Source organism: Jaculus jaculus, chromosome X (genome assembly GCF_020740685.1).
Source record: "Jaculus jaculus isolate mJacJac1 chromosome X, mJacJac1.mat.Y.cur, whole genome shotgun sequence".
Taxonomy (NCBI): Eukaryota; Metazoa; Chordata; class Mammalia; order Rodentia; family Dipodidae; genus Jaculus; species Jaculus jaculus.
The window spans coordinates 150525072-150546498 of NC_059125.1; the positions used below are offsets into that span (position 1 = coordinate 150525072).

The 21427-nt window shown below is 47.4% G+C and overlaps 1 protein-coding gene across 2 annotated transcripts; it reads left to right on the forward strand.

Moving 5' to 3' along the window:
* The first annotated feature begins 705 nt into the window (after positions 1-705).
* On the forward strand, positions 706-18208 carry Gabrq (gamma-aminobutyric acid type A receptor subunit theta). Of its 2 annotated transcripts, XM_045140541.1 has the most exons (10): positions 706-1062; positions 2948-3036; positions 7742-7809; positions 9272-9492; positions 11196-11278; positions 11976-12113; positions 12456-12608; positions 14396-14652; positions 15314-15723; positions 16890-18208. In XM_045140541.1, the coding sequence occupies exons 1-10, from the start codon at positions 914-916 to the stop codon at positions 16894-16896; spliced, it is 1575 nt and encodes a 524-aa protein (XP_044996476.1). In that variant the 5' UTR covers positions 706-913; the 3' UTR covers positions 16897-18208. The 2 variants fall into 2 exon arrangements, with proteins under 2 accessions (XP_044996476.1, XP_004668969.1); XM_004668912.2 differs by lacking the exon at positions 16890-18208 and having other exon boundaries at positions 15314-16376.
* The last annotated feature ends 3219 nt before the right edge of the window (positions 18209-21427 follow it).

The following is a 21427-nucleotide window of genomic DNA, read 5'->3' on the forward strand; positions in this document are numbered from 1 at the left end:
AGCCTGGACCCTCATTTCAACTCCGCACGCCATGCTGTGGCTCAGAACCACTTCTCAGGATGAACACTTGCAGCTCCCTGCCTTTTTTTTTTTTTTTTAAACCAGAGAATCCAAAGTTGAGGGAAAGAACCCTTTGGGAAATTTGCTTCTTCACACAAGTCCCGTTGTGTTCGAAGCCCTGTCATAAGACCCACCCGGAGACCTGGCAGCCGGGGTTACTGGAGGCTCCATGGCCTGGGAACGACTTCCTGATGCCCAAACGTCTTTCAGTGTGCTAATTCAGCCATGCCTGTCAGAAGAGCACACTTCTCTCACTACGAAATACAAAGTCTGGGCACACAATCTTCCGAAAGAAGCCCACCATTTATTTACCTTTTGCAGCGAAGATGCAGAGGGCCAGAGGCCCCGGGCTGCGGCTCCCGCGGTCGGCCCCGCCCCTCGGCCGGCTGGCCCCACCCCAGTGGCTGGAGTTGGTCCGGGGACCACTGCAGAGGCCTGGAGGGGAGGGGGCCGGGCGCGGCGCGTGCAGCGGGCGGAGGCCCGAGCGCGCGCCTTTTTGTGCGGCTCCTGGCAACGGCCGGATTGGCTGAGCTGGCGCTGCCGTCGGAGTGGGCGGAGCCTGCCGCGCGCCCCTCGCAGCGCCCAGTCGCAGGCTGGAGCGATCGCAGACTGAGCGCACTTCGCGGCAGCCTGGCGCGCGCCCGGGAGCGCTGCGTCGGCTAGAGCTGCGGAGTAGCTGCTCTCCCCCCCCCCCACCCCCGCTTCTGGGCTCCGGGCTCCAGACCGTCCCCAGTCCTTTGCAAAAGGGCTATCGATCCCTTTCCTCTTTACCCGCTCCCTACCCGAACCCCGTCCCTTTCCCCAGCTATCCGCGGTGGTCTTTTGGCACCCTCGCCCCCTCACTCCCGCAGTCATGGGCATCCGTGGCATGCTGCGAGCTGCTGCGCTCCTGCTGCTCATCAGGACTTGGCTCGCGGAAAGCCATGGTCCGGATCCCAGCCCCAAATTCAACTTCGAGTACTCCGACACCAAGCCCGAAGTCTTCCCAGACCTCTTCAACTGGTAAGCGGCACCAGCAGACTGGGTATGGTGGGCACTGGGACAGGGATGGATGGAGATGGGTGGGGGTCGCACTCTTGGACGGAGTGGATGGAGGTGGGTGGAGGAGGGGGTCATACTCAGGCTTTGCCAGGCCCTGCTGGCGGCCCCTGGGGGAGATGGGGGGAGTCAGGAGCTAGTTAAAATGGAGCCCTCAGCTTCAACCCACCTGTTACAGCTGTGACTGGCTGTGCCCCCTAAACAGCAGTCTCGAGCTAGTGGTGGGGATGCCCCTACCCCAGGACCTTCCTAGCCATCCTCAGGGACTAAGGTACCAGGCAGCTTTCCCAAGTGACGTTCTTTGACACCTGTGGGACTGGGGGTGTACAGGGTGATGAACAAGTCACAAACCTGAAGACACCTGTTAGAGCAGAGATTTTTCTGAGGCAATTGAGTGTCAGTGAGTGAGTGCGTGAGTGTGTGCGTGTGTGTTTTTCAATATGGCAGAAAGAAATTATTTAACTCCGCAATCGGTGACTGTAATGGCATAACCGTCTGGCTTAACACGGGTGCAAATATTTGAAGATTCCAGTTTGTCTCTGTGCTTGATTTGAAGTTTTCTTTGGGGGGTGGGGGGGTGGGAGGTTCTGCAAGTATCGAAGACATGATAAACAATCATCCTTTACATGTAAATCACATGTAAATGGGGATTTGTGACGGCCACAGAACTGGAGCCCTGGCACTTGGGACGTGTGTTGATGGAAACAGGCGGGAATGCAGTGCTTTAATTTCGGAATAATTTATGTACACACTTTGGAATGTTGCAAAATTAAAATCATGGTGGAAGAAGATGAAGGATTGTTTTAAATGGCAAAACAGAAATAAACATGTATTCATAAGGGGGGGGTAGATGGGCAAGGTTCCAGCAGGCAGCCCTGCAGTGCTCCCAACCCGACATATCAAACTGCGCCAGTGAACATGCACGTGCGTGTGTGTGCGCGCACACTCAGACCGAGGCTTGCAGGGACAGTGCGTCAAAGATCTGAAGAGTCGCAGTGATGCCTGGGGCCTGTCCACATTTACAAGCCCTTTGGGGGGAAAGGGGTCCTTCTGAAGGTCAGGGTGAATTCAGTGAACATCTCAAAGACCTCTCACTCACTTGTGCTCACCCAAGACGCCACCAGGCTGAAAGCACATGCTTGGTGAGAGAGGTGCCTGTTCCCAGGACGGATCTTTTCGAGGACAGCTTTAAACCCCAGGAATCTGAAATGGTTTGGTTCAATAAGGGTCATAAATCTCTGCTATGCAAACAAGAATCTGTGTGTGTGTCTCTCTCTGTCATATGCCATATGCCAAATCTTATAGAGGTGTACAAAAACAAGGTGACACAAGCATGATCAAAACAAATGGCCGCACTAGGTTTGGGAAACGTGTCTTTGGGCTACAAAACCGGAGTCTGAGTGTGACTGAGGGCAATGAGGTAACCCTGGAAGGAGTCTTGCCACCAGTCAGCAAAGCAACATCCAAACTGACTTCAAGGTATAGCTCCTTGGTGGGCTGAAACAATCAGTTTTCTGAGCGTCACCACCTGTTCAGTTATCTTCTGGCGTGCCCCCCTTCCCTTCCCACAAGTCCTGCCTGGTAACAGAGATCCAGTCATCGCTCCCCCTCCCTCTAAAGCTGTGGAGGGGGAGGGGAGGGGAATGGAGGAGTCTGCGTCACTGCTGTGTTTCTGGCTGACTCACTGTGGGCAAGGAGGGAGGGAGGGGAGGGAGGGGCGGGAGGGAACATGGACACGTATGACTGACATATCTGCGTATGTGCAGGAGCAGCAATGGCCCCGGCAAGTCACCCACCGCCAGGTCGGCCATGAATTGACCAGCATTTACTCATGACTTCTCTATTTCAGCCAAAATTGTGCAAGTGAAGCTGTGGTTCAGAAAATTTTGGACAGAGTGCTGTCAACATATGATGTCCGACTGAGGCCAAATTTTGGAGGTAAGCTCTACACAGACACCAGAGGGGTTTGTGTTAGACGGAACAGAGCTGGGGCACACCCAGCGAGCCCTACCCTGCAAGCTCACCAGGCTCTCAACGTCTGTCACCTAACCCACCTAGGCCTGGAAAATACCATCATAGATCGGTATCCCAAGCCTGCAGCTAGCTCCCAGTGAGTTCAGCCCAGCCAACAACACTTGCTATTCCTTGTAAGCTTCATGAAATTCAGCCCCATGACCCCTGACAAATAAAATCCAAATTTCTCAGCCCTGTGTTCAGATCAAACTAGGACATGACGAGGAAACTGACACACAGAGCTCCTGGAAGTCAGTGGTCATTGTTTTCTCTAGCTGTCTACTTAGCCTGAACCACACACCTACCCTCATCCCACACACCCAACAGAAGTATCTTTCTCTGGCCTTGAGGGACCCCAGGAAACCCTAAACCAAAGATGGATGCAAGAAAGGGTGCTTTCAGTAGGGTCAGTTGCTTCTCAGCTCAAACGGAGCAGAAGAGAAGACGCTACAAAGCAGCCAGGTCTTCTGCGGGATGGGAGCCGAATTTTTGATGGCTTATACATACCTGTCTTCTGAAATCACTGTGTGAGGTCTGGGAAGCCACCTTGAAAACCAAGGGGGTTGCCCTTGACCTTGACCTTTGGAAATGAGACCCTTTGGCTTCATTGCTCTCTGGAATATGAGGGCAGAATACACAGGCCAACATCCAAGGTGAGTGTGCCCGGAAGCCAGGGTGGGAAGGGCAGAAAACACTCCATGTCCGTATTTGATAGTGTCAGAAGGGCAGGTGGATCCTCTAGGGAAGGATGTCTGAGAATACAGGAATTCGGATGACAGGGCACAGCCATGGCCTTCCAGTTACTTGTGTCCAGCCCCAAAGAGTGACAGTGTGTTAAGTACTTCATTTCCTTCCTGTCACCTTCCCTTACTCATGCTTCTCCGCAAAGGCCCAACAGTGCTCATTTGGACCACTGTGCACACACAATTCCCTGATTTCACATCCAGGCTGCCTTCCCCACAAACATCCAGGGATGAGGGGAGGAAACAGGGGCAAGAATGAATCTCTGGAGATTGGGTGGCACAGTTGGTCCAGAGCAACTGTGAGGCCCCCACTGCCAACTTTCAAGATGAGAGGTTTACCGTAAGTGTTGTGAGCATCTGATTGATTTGGTCCAACTACATGAAGGCAGAAGGGAGGGCAAGAAAAACATGGGGCCTGGCACCATTTAGACAGAGGGGAGCACAGCATTCGGGATTTGGGGACACCAGGGCTCCCTGTGCAGCCTTCCATTACACACACCATCCGCTCTGAATCTGAGGTGGAACACAGCTTTCGGGCTTAATATCCCCACACATAAACTTCCATGTGCACACAGCGCATATACACATGCAGTACCATGATACAGTAGCCAGTATTGTCGAGTGAAGAAATGCATGGGACATTTTGACCATGGAAGACTTCAACTAAGCCACCATTGCCCCCTAGCATGCAAGGTAACCCTTATAGGTAGTGAAATCAGAACAGCATCCTCTTCCTCTGTGTCCCCTTCCACCGGGAGCCTTGTGACGGCTTTCTGCCCTTTCCACAGCAGCCCCTGAGTGAAAGCATTGCCCATATGCCACAAAATGGTCTCAAGAAGCCTGACCTGGAGGAAAGAGCCAGTAGCCTTGCCCCACTAGGGCTGTTTCCTGCCGAGCACAGCTGCCATCCTCTAAGGGAATGGGGGGAGGCAGAAGGGCAGCAATCAAACACTGTGTTTCTAGCACTTTCCTGGGGCTTGTTCACAATATCCCTGAGTGCTAGAGTCTAGGCTAGGCCCTAACAGAGAGGGCCATTTACTTCTCTGCTGCCATTCATACACTTATTCCCTAGAGCACTTTGCTCTTTGAAGCACCGGGCTTGGAATAACACATTTCCCTCTTCTCAGCTCAGCTTCTGGGCAATCAGCCTGCAGTGAAGCCAGCAGGCCGAATGGCAAGCATCATGCGTGTTTCCCTAGCAGCCGTGTGAAGAATGCTTTGCTGTGCCGCTGAGGAGGAAGTAATAAAAATGAACCCCTCCACCATACCTTACAATTTGCTGTTTTCATATTCATGATAATATTTTAATCTTGCTAGTGAGCACGGCTAATACTCAGGAGACAGATAAACATTGACACAGGTACAAACACTCAGTGACACTTGCACATTAGCCCACACAATTACCCTCACACAAGGACTCACTTGCATGAATACATGCATGAATTCACTCACATACGCAGCATGACCAGATACTCAGATTCACACATCAACACACACAACTATGACCACACATCCACACCTCAACATGAATATAGATACTTATTCACAAACATGCATACAGAAATGATCACACAAACTCAGTCACACACATGAATACATATATTAACTCACAACATGCACATGATCAGACATAAACATACCCACCTACAAAAATCCACTCAGATATATGAACAAACACATTAATAGGCTCATACATACACATATAAATGTTCTGACATGGGCTGGAGAGGTAGCTTAGTGGTTAAGGCACTTGCCTGCAAAGCCAAAGGACCTCAGTTTGATTCCCCAGGATCCACGTAAACCAGATGCACAAGATGGCACATGCATCTGGAGTTCGCTTGCAGTGGCTGGAAGCCCTGGCACACCCATTTTCTCTCTTTCTTTCTCTCTCACTCTTCCTCTTTCCCTGTCTCAAATAAATAAATAAAAATAAAATATTTAAATAAGTAAATGCTCTGATACATTCACTGATACACAAGTATGTTCATATAAGTAAATGCAGAAATTTACTCATGCATTAACAGACCATTAGTACATGTTTATTCACAAGCATTAATAAACATGAGTTGTTCATGTGTTTTGCTCATAAATTCAATTTAATATACATTTATACACAAACATTTATAAATTCTGTCACACAAATTAATGTGGTCACATTTACATATAATTAGGTTCACTTAACATACAAATTTAGTCCCATACATAATAATGCATTCACATATGAACACATCATTCATTCACACACACGTGCACATACTCAAACATACTAGCAAACTTTCATTAGTCCTCCGATAAGCATGTTCACATAGTCACTCACAAGTATGCAACATACAGTTACATATTCAGTGATATATGTACACATACTCATTTATGTAAACATGCCCTCACCTATGAACACATCACATTCATTCACACACACGTGCACATACTCAGACACACTAGCAAACTCACATTAGCCCTCTTACAAGCATGTTCACATAGTCACTCACAAATATGCCAACATACAGGCACATACTCAGTGATAGATGGACACATACCCATTTATGTAAACATGCCCACACAAGCACAAATAAACATGCCTACATCCACAAATACACACACAGGAACATGTACATTAAGATGCTTACACGCAAGTAGGCCTTTGTAGTCTCACATGAGCATGCTGACATTCTCATACATATAAACATGAAGTCATCACATCATGCACAGATATGCTTACATATAGTCATGTCAACACAACTGGTTCACACAGATGAACATGCTTATTTACACATGGACATGCTCACAAATCATGACAGCATTAATAAACACACATATTCAAATAGATGAATACATTCACACGCACGTGCCAATATGCTCATAGATTTCATTTACTCAGAAATATGCCCACATACATTGGCCCACGACACATACTCATACTATCATATTCATTCACACTTCACATAAACACATTCATACCAATATGCTCTTATCCTCACTGTTGTAAAAACACACTAAGACAACCAGGCATGCAGGCAAGCTTACAAACACACAGACATTGTTATTTGCATGTGATCACACAGTCACTCACACAATATGCTCAGACTCATACATTCACTTCCAGACATCACAGTGTATGCTTGGACATTTATCCCATGTAAACACATGTTCTTTCACATAAGACACACATGCTGTCAAGTTCATCCTGCAGAGGTAAGCTCACAGACACATATGCTCACACTTCCATTTGTCATGAACACACATTCATACATTAGCTGCCTCCCAAGGAACAGCCTCATATGTTCACTTACACATGAACTCACTCACTCTTCCTCCCACACAACACACTGGATCACACAAGCATCCTCACACACACACATTCATCTGAACACAAACACAGAGGTTCACTTACAAGAATAAATATGCTTACATACACTCACACACACCCACAAGTCTTGTTTCACTTCTCAGTTTCTTTCTGTGGTTGTCTGACCCCTTCCTTTCAGCATAGTTTGGGCCAGGCCTTGCTCTAAGTGTTTGACCTGCATTAACTATGAGATCAGTGCTATCATTATCCCCATTGTTGTTGGTTTTTTCTCATGGAGAAGCTAAGGATCAGAGTGGTTAGATGATTTACTCAAGGTTGCACAGCTAGTTAGCATCAAAACTGGTTCAAGGCCGGGTGTGGTGGCGCACGCCTTTATTCCCAGCACTCGGGAGGCAGAGGTGGGAGGATTGTGAGTTCGAGGCCACCCTGAGACTCCATAGTGAATTCCAGGTCAGCCTGGGCTACAGTGAGACCCTACCTCGAAGAAAAAACCTGGTTCAAACCTGGGCAGTTTGGCTCCTGAATCCGTGATCTTAATCCTTCCCCAGCGTTCATATAATAGTGTCTTCCCCTGTTGTAGGTGCCCCTGTGCCTGTGGCAGTGTCTATCTATGTCTCCAGTATCGAACAAATCTCCGAAGTAAATATGGTAAGTGTGTCAGTTCCAGCCATGGTGCTGAGAAACGGGGCCAAGGGACAAGAAGAATAGTCGTAAGTTACAAGTTAGCTGCGGTTATTCTGACCTGTGACAGAACTCAGGACAGCAAGGGCAGGTTTTATAATACAGTATGAATCAGTTGGACCCCGCACCACACCATATCCAACAATTCAGTTCCATGTGGATTATTGACTCAAAAGTAAGGTTTATGAATATTTTAAAAGATAATATAGGACACTATCTTTGTATCTTGAGGTAGATAAGATTTATTTTATGAGACAACTAAAGTACAAGCCATAAAAAATACTGGTAACTACAATGATATTAAAATTTTGTGTAGGGCTGGAGAGATGGCTTAGCAGTTAAGGCACTTGCCTATAAAGCCTACGACCTAGGTTCAACCCCCAGAACCCACGTAAGCCAGATGCACATGGTGGTGCATGCGTCTGGAGTTCATTTGCAGTGGCTAGAGATCCTAGCACACCCATATTCTCCCTCCCCTACTCTCAACTAAACAAATAAATAACATTGTGTAGTCAGAACTCCAGCTTCACAAAACAAAACCACTATGAAGTGATAATTTAGAGCAACCAAAGATATTTGCAACACAAGGAAGTAATACTCAAAACAGATATAAATTCCTTCAGATTGGTAAGTTTACTTTAGAACCAATTGAAAATGGATCAGCACATGTGAACAGGAATTTCACTCGGGTTTAAAAAAATGCACATGAACATATGAAAAGATTCTTTACTTTGTTTTTTATGAGTGAAATGCACAGTGAACCCACAAGAGCCCATTATATACTTATCAGATTAGCCAAAGTCAGGAGGCAGGGGCTGCCCACACGGAGGAGGCAAGCTTCAGTAACCCTCGCCTGCCCTGGATTCTTGGTGGGAATGTAAGCTGTCACTTTCACCTTGTTATTTCATTCTGGTTTGGGTATGTCTCGTGCCTTTGTGTAGTTGGAAACATGGTGTGTCCATATATAGAAATCGTCTCCAGGAATGCAAGAGAGCCAATTATAGTTGCATCCACATGAATGGATCTCACAAGCTGCAAACATATGCAATATGGATCCCATTAGACAAAATGCAAAGCACAAAGTCCAACTAAGCATTGTGTTTTCTAGTAATATGGATGTAGACTAATCCAAAGCAAGGGAATTGAGTAGCATAAAACCTAGAATAATGGTTGATGCTGGTGATGTGGACAATATGTTCTCTAGGGGACACATTGGAACTTGAAAGTTATTGGTAATGTTCTGTTTCTTAACCTGGGTATGAATTACAAAAGGCCCATCTTATCAATCTTTCTTAAACATGTGTGTCATGCACACATCTATAATATGTTTTATATTCCAACATACATGTACGTATGCATGTGTAATACACATATACCAAGGGCAGAGAGCTGGACACCCTAACTCACAGATTGACCTGTCTCTACCCAGGACTATACAATCACCATGTTTCTGCATCAGACCTGGAAGGATTCACGCTTAGCGTACTATGAGACCGACTTGAACTTGACCCTGGATTATCGCATGCATGAGAAGTTGTGGGTCCCTGACTCCTACTTTGTGAATAGCAAAGACGGATTTGTGCATGATGTAACTGTAGAGAATCGGGTGTTTCAGCTGCACCCAGATGGGACGGTGCGATACGGCATCCGGTGAGTCCCCCCTGGGAACCTGGGAACATTCCCAGCAAACTTCCTTCTCCCTACACTCTACCCCACAAACACACTGCAAGGAACATACAGAGGGGCTCATAGCTTTCCAAATCTGCCTTACACCTGCACACACTTTCAGAGCTTCCCACAGACTGCCGTGGCTGGCCTGGCCCCACACCTGGGCTTCTGTTGCTCCTGCTGCCTGGAGAGGCCCTTTATCCTTTCCCATGAGTCAAAACCTTGCTCACCCTCCAACCCACGACTCAAACGCTCCTTTGATCAATCCATCCTGATGTTCTGAACCAAAACACCTCAATTTTGGTGTTGTGCGTGTTCTATTGTTTTGCCTTCACGTAGCAAGGCAGGGATACAGACAGATGCTGAAGCCCATATGGGGGGCATCATTTCTGCCTTTCCTCTTATTTGTATCATGCAGGAGGTCGCAAGAGAGGGGGTGGCTAGTATGGTGGCAGAAGGCTGTGGTGTGCAGAACACTTCACTAGCCTATGTAAGCCACAGCAGACAGTCACCACAGCTGTCTCCACAGTGGAAACTCTAAAGAAAGTCAAGCTCAGAGGTCAACATAGCTCAGAAAATGACTTACCACAGTCTGGTTCTGACACGTTGTTACAGTTCTAATGATTGGGTTTCTCCTTCTCTGTGACTCTTGCCCTGTTCCTTTCTTTCTTCATCCTCTATCCACATTCCCATGGGGTCAAGGAATACCAAGGGTCGCATGGAGCTGATCAGCACCCATACTTAATTAAACTACAGGAGGCATTTGTTGATGAGTGGTGCCTACACAATTCATAAAAAAGGCAGGGGGTGCCCACACACTACACCACCCAGTGCCCAAAAGGAAATTGTTGCAAAGATCGATGGCCCAGGCTGAATTAGCAGATGAAATAAGGGGTGTAATAGACAGCTTCAGGTTCGCTGAGGTGAACTTCCACACCAGACACATTTATGGAGGAAGGGATGTTTACTGAAGCTTACAGATCCAGGGGAAGTTCTACAATGGCAGAAGAAGCTGGCCCTGCTTTCACAGGACCAAGGAGAGAGAGAGAGAGAGAGAGAGAGAGAGGGAGGGAGGGAGGGAGGGAGGGAGGGAGGGAGGGGGGGAGAGAAGCCACAGCACACTTCCGGAACTCCAGCTAGGCACACTTTGCATATCTTTAGATTGCAATCTCAAACCCACCACCACACCTTAAGATCCGCCCAGTGACACCGCCTCCAGCCAGGTGGCTGCAGATGCAAACTACAAACAATAAGACACTGACTATACTGGGGGCCATCTAGTCAGAGCACCACAGGGTGGGACAGAGCTGAGGCAGTAGAGCTTTGGTCCATATGCTCTTTTCAAATACTGGCCACTTTCCTGGCTCCTCCACCTTACCTGCCCTCCACCAGGGATGCGGCCCCTCCGCAGCTTCTGCTGCTGTAGCACGAGCCTCCTGCCTGTGCAGTCATTTTGCTCAAAGGCCCTCACGTTCTGATGTTGTGGGGTTTCCTGACATGCTGTGCATCCGCTCTGCTCTTGAGCCCTGCCAAATCTCTTGGTCTCTTTGTCATGCTACAATTTGCTCTTCCTCACACATAGGTCAATCCTCCACCTGACTTGCCTCCCCACCCTGCAGAGACCGCGGGAATGGTTGCTTGCCTGAACTTGAATCGTTTCCTTCCTTTCCCATTTTCCTTGGCAGACTCACCACCACAGCAGCCTGTTCCCTGGATCTGCGGAAGTTCCCTTTGGACAAGCAGGCCTGCAAGCTGGAGATGGAGAGCTGTGCGTATTCCTCCTGCGTGCTCTTCCTCCCTGACTGGAGCTATAGCAGACACAAGCAGAATGAATATTGAGAGAGAGAGCAGAGTTCCTCTACTTTGCACTCCCATCTCTCTCCACGTAATCATAGAAAGACAGATAGCTGCTAGATACCTGATTGATGGTGGGTGGGTGATTACTAATAGAAGTATACATATGGCCTTTAGGGAGTAGGTCCATATAAGAACGGTACCCTTTCTGTTGGGAAACTGTGTACGTGCCTGTGAGTTGAAGCCCGTAGCATCTCTTTGACACACGTTCTTTTCTGCCTAAGAAACTCCAAAGTGAGAGTCCTCTTTCCAGATGCTCAGACTCTCTCTGCCGTGTGCACACTGAGCCAGTCGTGCAGGAACCCCCACGATGGCGAGTTACAAGCATGCTTTGGTTTTCGCAGACTGGAGTAAAATCTGCCTGTTTTCTTTTTAATATTTATTTATTTGAGAGGGGGGGCAGATAGAGAGAATGGGCATGTCAGGGCCTCTAGCTGCTGCCAACGAACTCCAGATACATGTGCCATCTTGCACATCTGGCTGATGTGGGTCCTGGGGAATTGAGCCTGGGTTCTTCAGCATTGCAGGCAAGCACCTTAAATGATAAGCCATTGCTCCTGCCCAAATCTACCTGTTTTCTGTGACGAACTCTGCTTTTCTCTCTCTAACAGATGGCTACACACTTGAGGACATTATACTGTCCTGGGAAGACAATGAGAATTCCATCCATATGACTGAGGAAGTGCACATTCCTCAGTTTACCTTCCTGGGGAGGACAATTACTAGCAAGGAGGTGTATTTCTACACAGGTGGGTCGGACTCCTTCCTGCTCTCCTGTTTCTTGTTTCTCTGGCAGCACTAGAAACTCCTGGGGGACTCGGCCTCGCCTGGGCTCTCAGCTTTCCCACTTCTCTCATTCTGGACTAGCCCCAGCCCTCCTCCCCCACATGTGGGGGGAATGGGTGTGGGGGCACTTGGCTGGATTCGTAACACTACAGCTGCAAAAGCTTCCTGCTTCTCACAGGCCTGGCCTTTAACCCTCCATCTGTTTGCAGCTTGGAAACATCTAAGGAGGAGGGAGTTAGGAAGGGGAGCAGAGAGAGCAGACTTGCCATGCCCCGCGCATCTGCCAACAGCCTGTCTCCTTACAGGTTCCTACATGCGCCTGATCCTGAAGTTCCAGGTCCAAAGGGAAATCAACGGTTACTTTGTGCAGGTGTACTGGCCAACGGTCCTCACCACCGCTCTCTCCTGGATATCGTTTTGGATGAAATATGATTCTTCTGCAGCCAGGGTGACAGTTGGTAGGTCCTGTGTTCATCACTGGGAGGAAATTAAGTGATCACACACACACACACGTTGAGAGTAAGAAATGAAAACCTGGAAACAAAGTTGGTTTTTTTTCCCCATATGTGTTATACAAGTGCTAAGCCATTTCAGTGGACATACTGACATTGGAGACAGGTGTCAAACACATCAGGAATAGAATCTTGTTGATCCCAAAGTACCAGAACTCATTATTTTTTTTTGAAAACATAAGGATACTAATGAATAAATAAAGTAGACAAATATCACATTTATATAAAAATGTGATATGCCGGGCATGGTGGCGCATGCCTTTAATCCCAGCACCCAGGAGGCAGAGGTAGGAGGATTGCCGTGAGTTCGAGGCCACCCTGAGACTCCAGAGTGAATTCCAGGTCAGCCTGGGTTCCAGTGAGACCCTACCTCGAAAATCCAAAAAAAAAAAAAAAACGTGATGCAATAAATAAGGGGGCTGGGAAGATGGCTCAGTGGCCAAAGACACTTGCTTGCAAAGCTTGCCAGGCTGAGGTTCAATTCCCAAACCACCCACGTAAGCTGGATGCAAAAAGTGGCATAGGTGTCTGAGGTTCACTTGCAATGGCAAGAAGTCCCGTAAAGCCCACACCCCCACACACATACACATTGTCAATCTCTCTCTTTTTCTTTCTCTCTCTCTCTCTTTCTCTCTCTCTCTCATATACATGCACATGCAAATAAATTAACTAATTAAAATAAATAAGTAGGGCTAGGGAGATTGCTTAGTGGTTAAGGCACTTGCTGGCAAAGGCTAAGGACCCAGGTTTGATTCCCCGGGACCCACATAAGCCAAATGCACAAGTGGAGTTTGTTTGCAGTGGCTGGAGGCCCTGACATGCTTATTCCCACTCTCTGTCTTCCTCTTCCTCTCTTTTTCCCTCCCTCTTTCTCAAATAAAAATTAAATAAGAGTCCTACACAGTAGAAAGTTTTCAAAGGAGCCCCCTAAAGGTCCTAAGGAAGAAGTATTCCAAGTCTTGGTGCCTAAAAATTTTCCATGAAAATGTTAGCCAGAGGGAGTTGGTTTTTCTTTTTGTTTTGTTTTTGAAAGATCTCATTCTAATCCAGACTGACCTGGAATCACTATATAGCCTATGTTGGCCTCAAACTCATGATGATACTCCTACTTCAGGGATTAAAGATATGTGCCACCATGCCTGGCTCAAAGTGAGTTTTGAGAATGAACACGAGGGAGAAATACAAGACTGGGCTTTCCCCAGTTAGGAAATGGCTACATAAAAGGCAGAGGGACAGTAAAAGTGGACTAAATCACCAAGATGCCTGGAATATGACCTGAGGAATTGAGCATATCACAAAGTCAGCCTGGATAGAATTGGAAAGACCTTGAACTTCCTTTCTAAACACTGGGGATGACGAACTGTTTTAGAGCAAGGAGCTCCTTCGTTTGTGCCCACCATCTATGGAACAGACTTCTCTACACCTTATTTTAGGAGCAAAACAAAGCCCTTAATATGTGTATGATATTTTAGGGTTCAGAAATCTCCCCTAGCTCCTAGAGAAGACCTGTGAGCTACAAGGCAAAAAAGACAGTGAGAAACTGGAGAGGGAAATCACAGAACCATGGCTAGAGAGGTGAGCTTCAATCTCAGAGCAACGGGAAGTCATCAAACCAGTGAAACAAGGGCAAAGGAACAAGGCAAGGACATGGGCAAAGCCCCCACCCCTGTGGTGGCTTTGTTCCCTTCATGTGGCCCAATGGTGTGACTAAACCTCTGCTGTGTCTTTTGTAGGCCTAACTTCAATTCTTATCCTGAGCACCATCGACTCACATGTGAGGGATAAACTTCCCAACATCGCTTGTGTCAAGGCCATTGACGTCTACATTCTCGTGTGTGTGTTCTTCGTGTTCCTGTCTCTGCTGGAGTATGTCTACATCAACTACCTGTTCTTCAGCCGAGGACCTCAGCACCATCGCAGACGACAGAGGAGACCCCGAAGGGTTGTGGCCCGCTACCGCTACCAGGAGGTGGTGGTGGGAAACGTCCAGGTTTGACATTTTGACTGAGAACCAGCTTCCCTGAGCACCTCCTAAGCACTGACCCTATCACATTTCACAGTTGCCTTACCTGCACACAGCAGTCATGCCCAGCACACATCCAGGCCACATAACAAGCAAGTAGGAGTCTCAATACAGCATAATCCTTTATAGATGATCACTGATTTCATGAGGCAAGTAGGGTCAGAGCTAGATTCCTCCAGATCTTTGGGCCAAATTGGCTCCATTTTATATGTTTTCAGAACTGGTGAGGCTGCAAGGGAGACCAGAGAGGCTGGCCTGCCCACCTTTCCTTCCCTGAGACCACATGGACACTCTTGCCTTGGGGTGTACATTAAGGCCCAGAAACCTCCCTCCTTCACAAGGAGCCCAGCCCCACCAACCTATATCCAGCAGCCACCCCCAGGGAGACACCACTGTGGCTGAAGCTCTGACCTTCCCCGCATGCTCAAACAGCCTCTTGGTCCTGATCCTCAGCCCCTTGAGCTCCAAAGATCCCAAGAGGCAATGGCTATGTTTTTCAGAGAAATCAACAGTAACGTTGCAAGTGCTGATGAGGAAAGCCAGCCCCCCACCCCATCCTCTTCCCTTCCCCAGTCCATATCCAGTAGATAATATGAAACTGATGAGCTTATCCATTGTCTCCTCCAAGGATGGCCTGATTAACGTTGAAGATAGACCCGGCGCTGTTCCCAACAGCCCTGTGCAGGCCCGTCTGGCGAGCCCGGAAAGCCTGGGCTCCTTGGCATCCACTTCCGAGCAGGCCCAGCTGGCAACCTCAGAGAGCCTCAGCTCACTCTCTTCCGTCTCCGAGCAGGCCCACCTGGCCACTGGCGAAAGCCTGAGCGATCTCCCCTCCACCTCTCAGCAGACCCTGCACGACTATGGCATTCACTTTCATGGCTACCACACCAAGGACAGTATCATTCCTATCAAAATCCGCAACCGTGCTGATGTCTGTGATGATGAAGACTCCGACGACAGCCTAAGCTCAGATGACGACGATGTCTATGGCCATGGCCGTGGCTCCAGCGGAAGGTCCATGCCGTCCCACGGCCAGAGGTGTGTTCAGGAATCAAGCTGGGACCTTGATAAGATCGAGATCTTACAGGATGACATCATTGTTGAGAGCAGCTGCCATGACCTTGAGGAGCAACGCGAGGGGGATGCTGACAGTATCTGCAACCTTACTGATGAGGAGGTCATGGCCTGTGACCCAGAGGACAGTAGCTCAGATGCTGAGGACAGTTATCCCCCAAAACCTGGGTGCTCCTTCATTGAAGATTTTTCTCTCCAAGTCTTTAAACCTGACCATGTCCCTAAGATTGATAGGTGGTCCCGCTTGCTCTTCCCTCTTTCTTTTGGGTTGTTCAATGTCGTTTACTGGCTGTACCACATCTATTAGTTCCTGGAGACACCAAGCTGTGCTCCCTCCACAGTTCTTTTAGGGTTTCCCTCACTTCTTTGTTCTTTTGACTTGCCAATTGGGGCAGTCTAATCAGTTGAATATTTTATTATCATGAGGTGAGGAGGAGTTGGAGAGAACATGTGGCCAGAGGGAAAGGGATTGGGAGCAACTTTCATACACTTTGAATCATTCATCAGCCAGGAAATGTTTGAAGGCGTCAGGTTGGGAACAGGAAGGAGTTAAGCCTAACTCACAAACTTTTCTAGGGGCTCTCCTCTTCCCTTAAGGTGTTGAAATTTCTTTTTCATGGCTGTTTTTTTTTTTTCCTTATTTTACTTCCTGGGCGGGGGGTTACACACCTTGTCCACCCTCTAGAGCTTAGCCAGGGTGTGCAGGGGAAGAACATAGTTTGGACATTCTAGGAACAGACTATAGGAAGGGTAGGAAATATGTGTAGGTGCCTTTTGCCCAAGGGGTTGTACTTTGAGTGTGGGAGCTGGTGGGTGGAGGAGCCACCATTGGATCTGACAGGGTAAGTGAGGAAGAATGCTTCAGCAGGAGTTTGTGGGCAGGGGCTGGTATTGGGCTGGACCTTGCACAAGGTGAGCTGGCCTCTTTGGAGGGATTAAAGCCTTTTCTTGCTTGTATTTCTGCTTCACAATGCTTGACAGTAAGGGCTGAGTACTTGAGTCAGGAGTTAGCTTTCTATCACTAGTCAGGCGCAGTGTAGTCACGTGGTGAGTAAACACTAGTTAGGCAAGTTCAGACTTGCTATTTCAGCATCTGTGAATGTATATACTAATCCTTTCTATTTGTCTAGCGCATAATTAAGTGTCAACGAGCTCACTGACCCATCACATCGTTGGATCCTCACAGGAGCCCTGTGAGCCAGGGAAGACAAAAGCACCTTCTCCCCAGAATTCCAAGGAAAAAGTGGAGCTTTTGTGCCATGCTTAAGGATGCTTGTTCTTTCTCCTTATCCACTCTCAACCGACGCAGCCCCATGTGTCCCCACCCCTTTGCACAAGAGGGTGCTCGGAAAGAATCTACTTGTCAGGCTGCCAAGCTCATTGGACAGCATCTGGAGCACCTCTGCGGGAGGAGTCCCTTGACCAGCCACTGAACACAAACTGAGCAAGTGGACACCAGGGCCCTGCTCACCCAATTTGCCATGCAGCAACAGCTCACTGATGGAGGCCATGAGGGAATGAGCTATGCCAAGCACTCAACCTGTTTCCCCCTTCCTCCCTAGGCAGCCTCTCCTGTAGCCCCTTACTCCTTTGCTTGCCCACCTTCTTAAGTACGCTTCTGTATTCATGGTTTTATGTGTCCCTGGAGATGAGTGGCAGGGCATCAAGGTAGGTCAGCGTGTGATGCAATCATTTGAGAAGTCTGTGTTGGTATGTATGGAAGCATATCTGTATTTGTGTGTGTTCGTGTATGTGTACATACCGCTGTGAAGGCCTCGCTTACACATCTGTGTGCTTATGTGTACATCTGTGAATGTAGTCTGTGTACCTTTGTAGAATAAGTATATGTACGTATACCTGTTAATCAAGTTGAAGTGAGTGTAAAAGAAGTACATGGGAAATTATATGTATTCCCTTCTAGAACCATCAGGATTCCTATGGCCTATTCTGACACATGAAGGAAGTTTTATTTGGCTGGATTGGTTAACTCTTTCTTTCCAATTCCCTTGTTCTAGGGAGTAGGGTCTCCTGGGTCCGTTAACTCCTATTTCTCCCTCCACCCATCTGTGCTGTCTCCTGGATAGAAGACCCAGAGGAATTCAATGTAGTCCTGAGAAGCAGGAAATATAGTGCCTTGGAAGTAGCAAGTGTTCAATCCATGGAGTAAAGCTGGGACTGCTGAAGCCTACCCCGTCCAGAGAAAGAATCAGTGTGGGTGACAGGAAAGTGCAAAGAATGCCAGGTAGTAACGGCCTAGACCGGCCCAGCATGTTGTTTCTTCTCTTCTGCACACATAAACACAGCCACAGCTTCTTACACACAGACACCCACCCACACGAATGCACATGTACACAGAAGGTGGGCATTCACCTTCATCAGTATATTCACAGATGTGCACACACATACACACACACACACACACACACACACACACACACACGCACACACAAGAAAACTAAAAACTAGAAAGTATTTACAAAAATGTCTAATTGCCTCTTTAGTTTTGGACAGCCTGCACAGAGAAGTCCAGGTTGAAGGGAGAGCAGTGACCCCCACCCCACAGCCGAAGCTCCTGACATGTCTATTGAAAGACTGACATCCTGGAACCTAAATATTGCTTGATTTGGGTCTCTAAATTTCAGAAGGCACTTAAAAACTTTGTGGGGTGGAGCTAGTTTTAGAATGAAATCACAAAGGGAACTTGGAGCAATGGGAACAAAAAGAGGCAGGAAGGCTTCACAGCATAGAGGAAGGGCAGAGAGGCCAGTTGTAAATATCCACATAGATAGATATATTATCCCTTAAAAAGACTATTTTGCCCTAATGTGCTGCAATTAGAGCAGTTGATCGCTACTGCAATTCATACTCCATGATGTTAGGTGTCAACATGATAGGGAGCTTTGGCAGTGACATGTTTTTGGGATCTTGAACCTTCTGAGGTTACCATGGCTTTGGTCCTTCTTACTTGAAAGTTGCCACATCTCCCCTTGTCATGTCTGTGTGTGGTCTGTCATCAACATACCTGTCAAACCCTGTCGTCAGCTGTCCCCAGCCCCTCTCCAGCCATGCAGGCACACCCTCTCCACTTGGCTGCCTAAGTCTCCTCCAAAAACCTCTTCCCAACGCCGAGCAGTTGTAGAAGCACAGAGCATGTGGCTGGTGCTCCTGGAGTTGAGCTGGTCAAAGAGCAGAGGGAAGGGCCTTGCTGAGTCTGGGATGGAGCAACCCCACTGAACCCACCATCCCTGTCTTTTTCTCCCCTCAACTTTCCCCTGGAATCCATATCCTAAGAGAGATATCAGTTGTCCATCTTACGAAGTATCATTTTGTTGTAGAGATATGTGACACATTTCCAAACAAGTTTTTGCCTATTCTGCCTGCCGCTGTGGGGTGCCTTTGCAGAGGTCCCAGACAATCAGTTGGATCTTAATGGAGCTTGTCCAATGTATTCTTACAGTTTGTGTCAGCTCGTTAATAGCAAGGCTGCAAAGTCTTTGCATACTCAGAACTGAGTTTTGCCGAGACCGTGAGCACTCCTGAGGAGAATTCCTTTTTCTGTATATACAGCAGCTATCTCCTCAAGCCACTAACTGCAAAATGCATTTATTAAGCACCCCACCTGCCTGACATCCTGCTGTGGTAATGAGTAGGAACTTAGCTACACCACAGCCCAGCATCAAAGGAAATTGTGATTTGTCCTACTGAATGTGTTGAGTATTCGTGTTTGTTGTATAATGTCCTGTGATCAATATAAAATCTCTATCATTAGTGTTGGGTATTAGGGGAGGGGAGGGAGGCTGTTTAAATATCTCTTTCATTAAATAATGAAATATTCCAGTTGGTCAAGGTCACATGTGTGAACCACTATTTGTGTGAGACTTTGCACCCACCATCTTGCCAGGCTGCTTCCCAAGGATCAGTATTCATCAGCAAAGCTAATGTGCCAGAATTCTGCACAGCACATGGATCTGCAGCAGCGGTGCTGGGCCAAGACTGTGAAAAAGAAGAAAAGAGAAAGAGAGCGAGTAACTGGTTGACCAGACTGACCTGATCTGCAGATGATCCCAGAGCAGCAGGCCCTTACTAGATGAGTGGGTGCCCTCTTTCAGCTCATTACTTTATATTCTCACATGAAAAATACCTTGACCAGTCCTGACTTCAAGAAAGTGAAACATGAAGAAGCATAAAATTATGCCTCTGAAAGGTATACTGAAGGAAAATGTGTAAATAGCATAAATAAGTAAGTAAGTAAATAAATAAATAAATAAATATCTGCAAAGCAAATACACTGGTGTGTCATTGTGTGTTGGGTTAGAAAGTACTGCACAGGACATCCAACTGGACCCAAAAGCTCACTGTGGTTTACAAGTAGAGAGGAATTACCAGCCATTAACTGCCAATAAGTCCTCAGGGAGGGTCAGGGCTTCATGAGTCCTTCCAGCATCCCTGATGGAATGAACAAGGCATTTTTTTCAATTTATTTTTGACAAATTATACATGAGTGTGTGTGTATCATATTTGATTCACATTAACTTCTCTTGTACCCCCTCGTTCTTCCTGAACCCCTTCTTACCAGCTTCTCACCTCCTACTTTTATATCTAGTTTTAATTTTGGTGACCCACAGAGTTTAATTAGGATTGCTTCTATAAGCCTGGGTGGGGGGTTATTTACTGACACAGGGGCCACTTACCAGTGGCTACAGCACTGAAGAAAATGACTCCTCCAGCTATGATTAAGTGACAGTAGCTACTTAGGGAGGGATAGGGCCTCATAAGCCCCTCCAACATCATTAAAGGAATGCATAAAACATTCTGTTTTAGAGAGAGGGAATTGGTGTGCCGGGGCCTCAGCCACTGAAATCAAACTCCAGAGGTTTACACCACGTAGTGCGCATTTGTAACCTTGAACTTGCATCACCTTTGTGCATCAGGCTTATGTGGGATCTGGAGAGAGAGATTAAACATGGGTCCTTAGGTTTCACAGGCAAGTGCCTTAACTGCCAAGCCATCTCTGTAACCTGCATAAAGCATTCTTAAACATTCAAAATAACAACAACAAAACCTTTTAAGGTAGAGCATATACAAGGTGGGCATTTAGTTCCACATTTGGGGAGGAAAGAGCAAGAAAAGCAGTGTTCTTAAAGCTCAAAACAGGTTTTTTATTTTATTTTATTTTATTTGAGAGCAACAGGGAGAGAATGGGCATGCCAGGGCCTCCAGCCACTGCAAAGGAACTCCGGACGCATGTGCCCCCTTGTGCATCTGGCTAATGTGGGTCCTGGGGAATTAAGCCTCGAACCGGGGTCCTTAGGCTTCACAGGCAAGCGCTTAACCGCTAAGCTATCTCTCCAGCCCAAAACTGGTTTGTTGTTTTTTTTTTTTTAATTTCCCTTTGCCAGTGTAAATGTACAGAATAGAGAAGAAAGCTTGCCATGAGCTGCTTCATTCTCTTCTAAGTTCTTGCTGACAATCCAGCTTCTGAGGGTGACCCTTGACTGGGCCTGACACAGAGAACTATACTCTTACATACTGTCTGCAGGCCTATACAATTACCCTAAAGGATGGGGTAAGGAAGGGGGTATGAAGGGGCCTTTGCCACATTGCCCCAGGCTTTCAACAAGGCCTCTTTTGAGAGGCTTCCATCTTGGCCAGCTTATACCAAGTCCTG

Excerpts from the sequence above, each read along its gene's own strand:
- Gabrq (XM_004668912.2), top strand. The coding sequence starts at position 914 with ATGGGCATCCGTGGCATGCTGCGAGCTGCTGCGCTCCTGCTGCTCATC. Across the intron at positions 12,114-12,455 it reads GGAGGTGTATTTCTACACAG|GTTCCTACATGCGCCTGATC; the intron begins GTGGGTCGGACT and ends GTCTCCTTACAG. Across the intron at positions 12,609-14,395 it reads TGCAGCCAGGGTGACAGTTG|GCCTAACTTCAATTCTTATC; the intron begins GTAGGTCCTGTG and ends TGTCTTTTGTAG.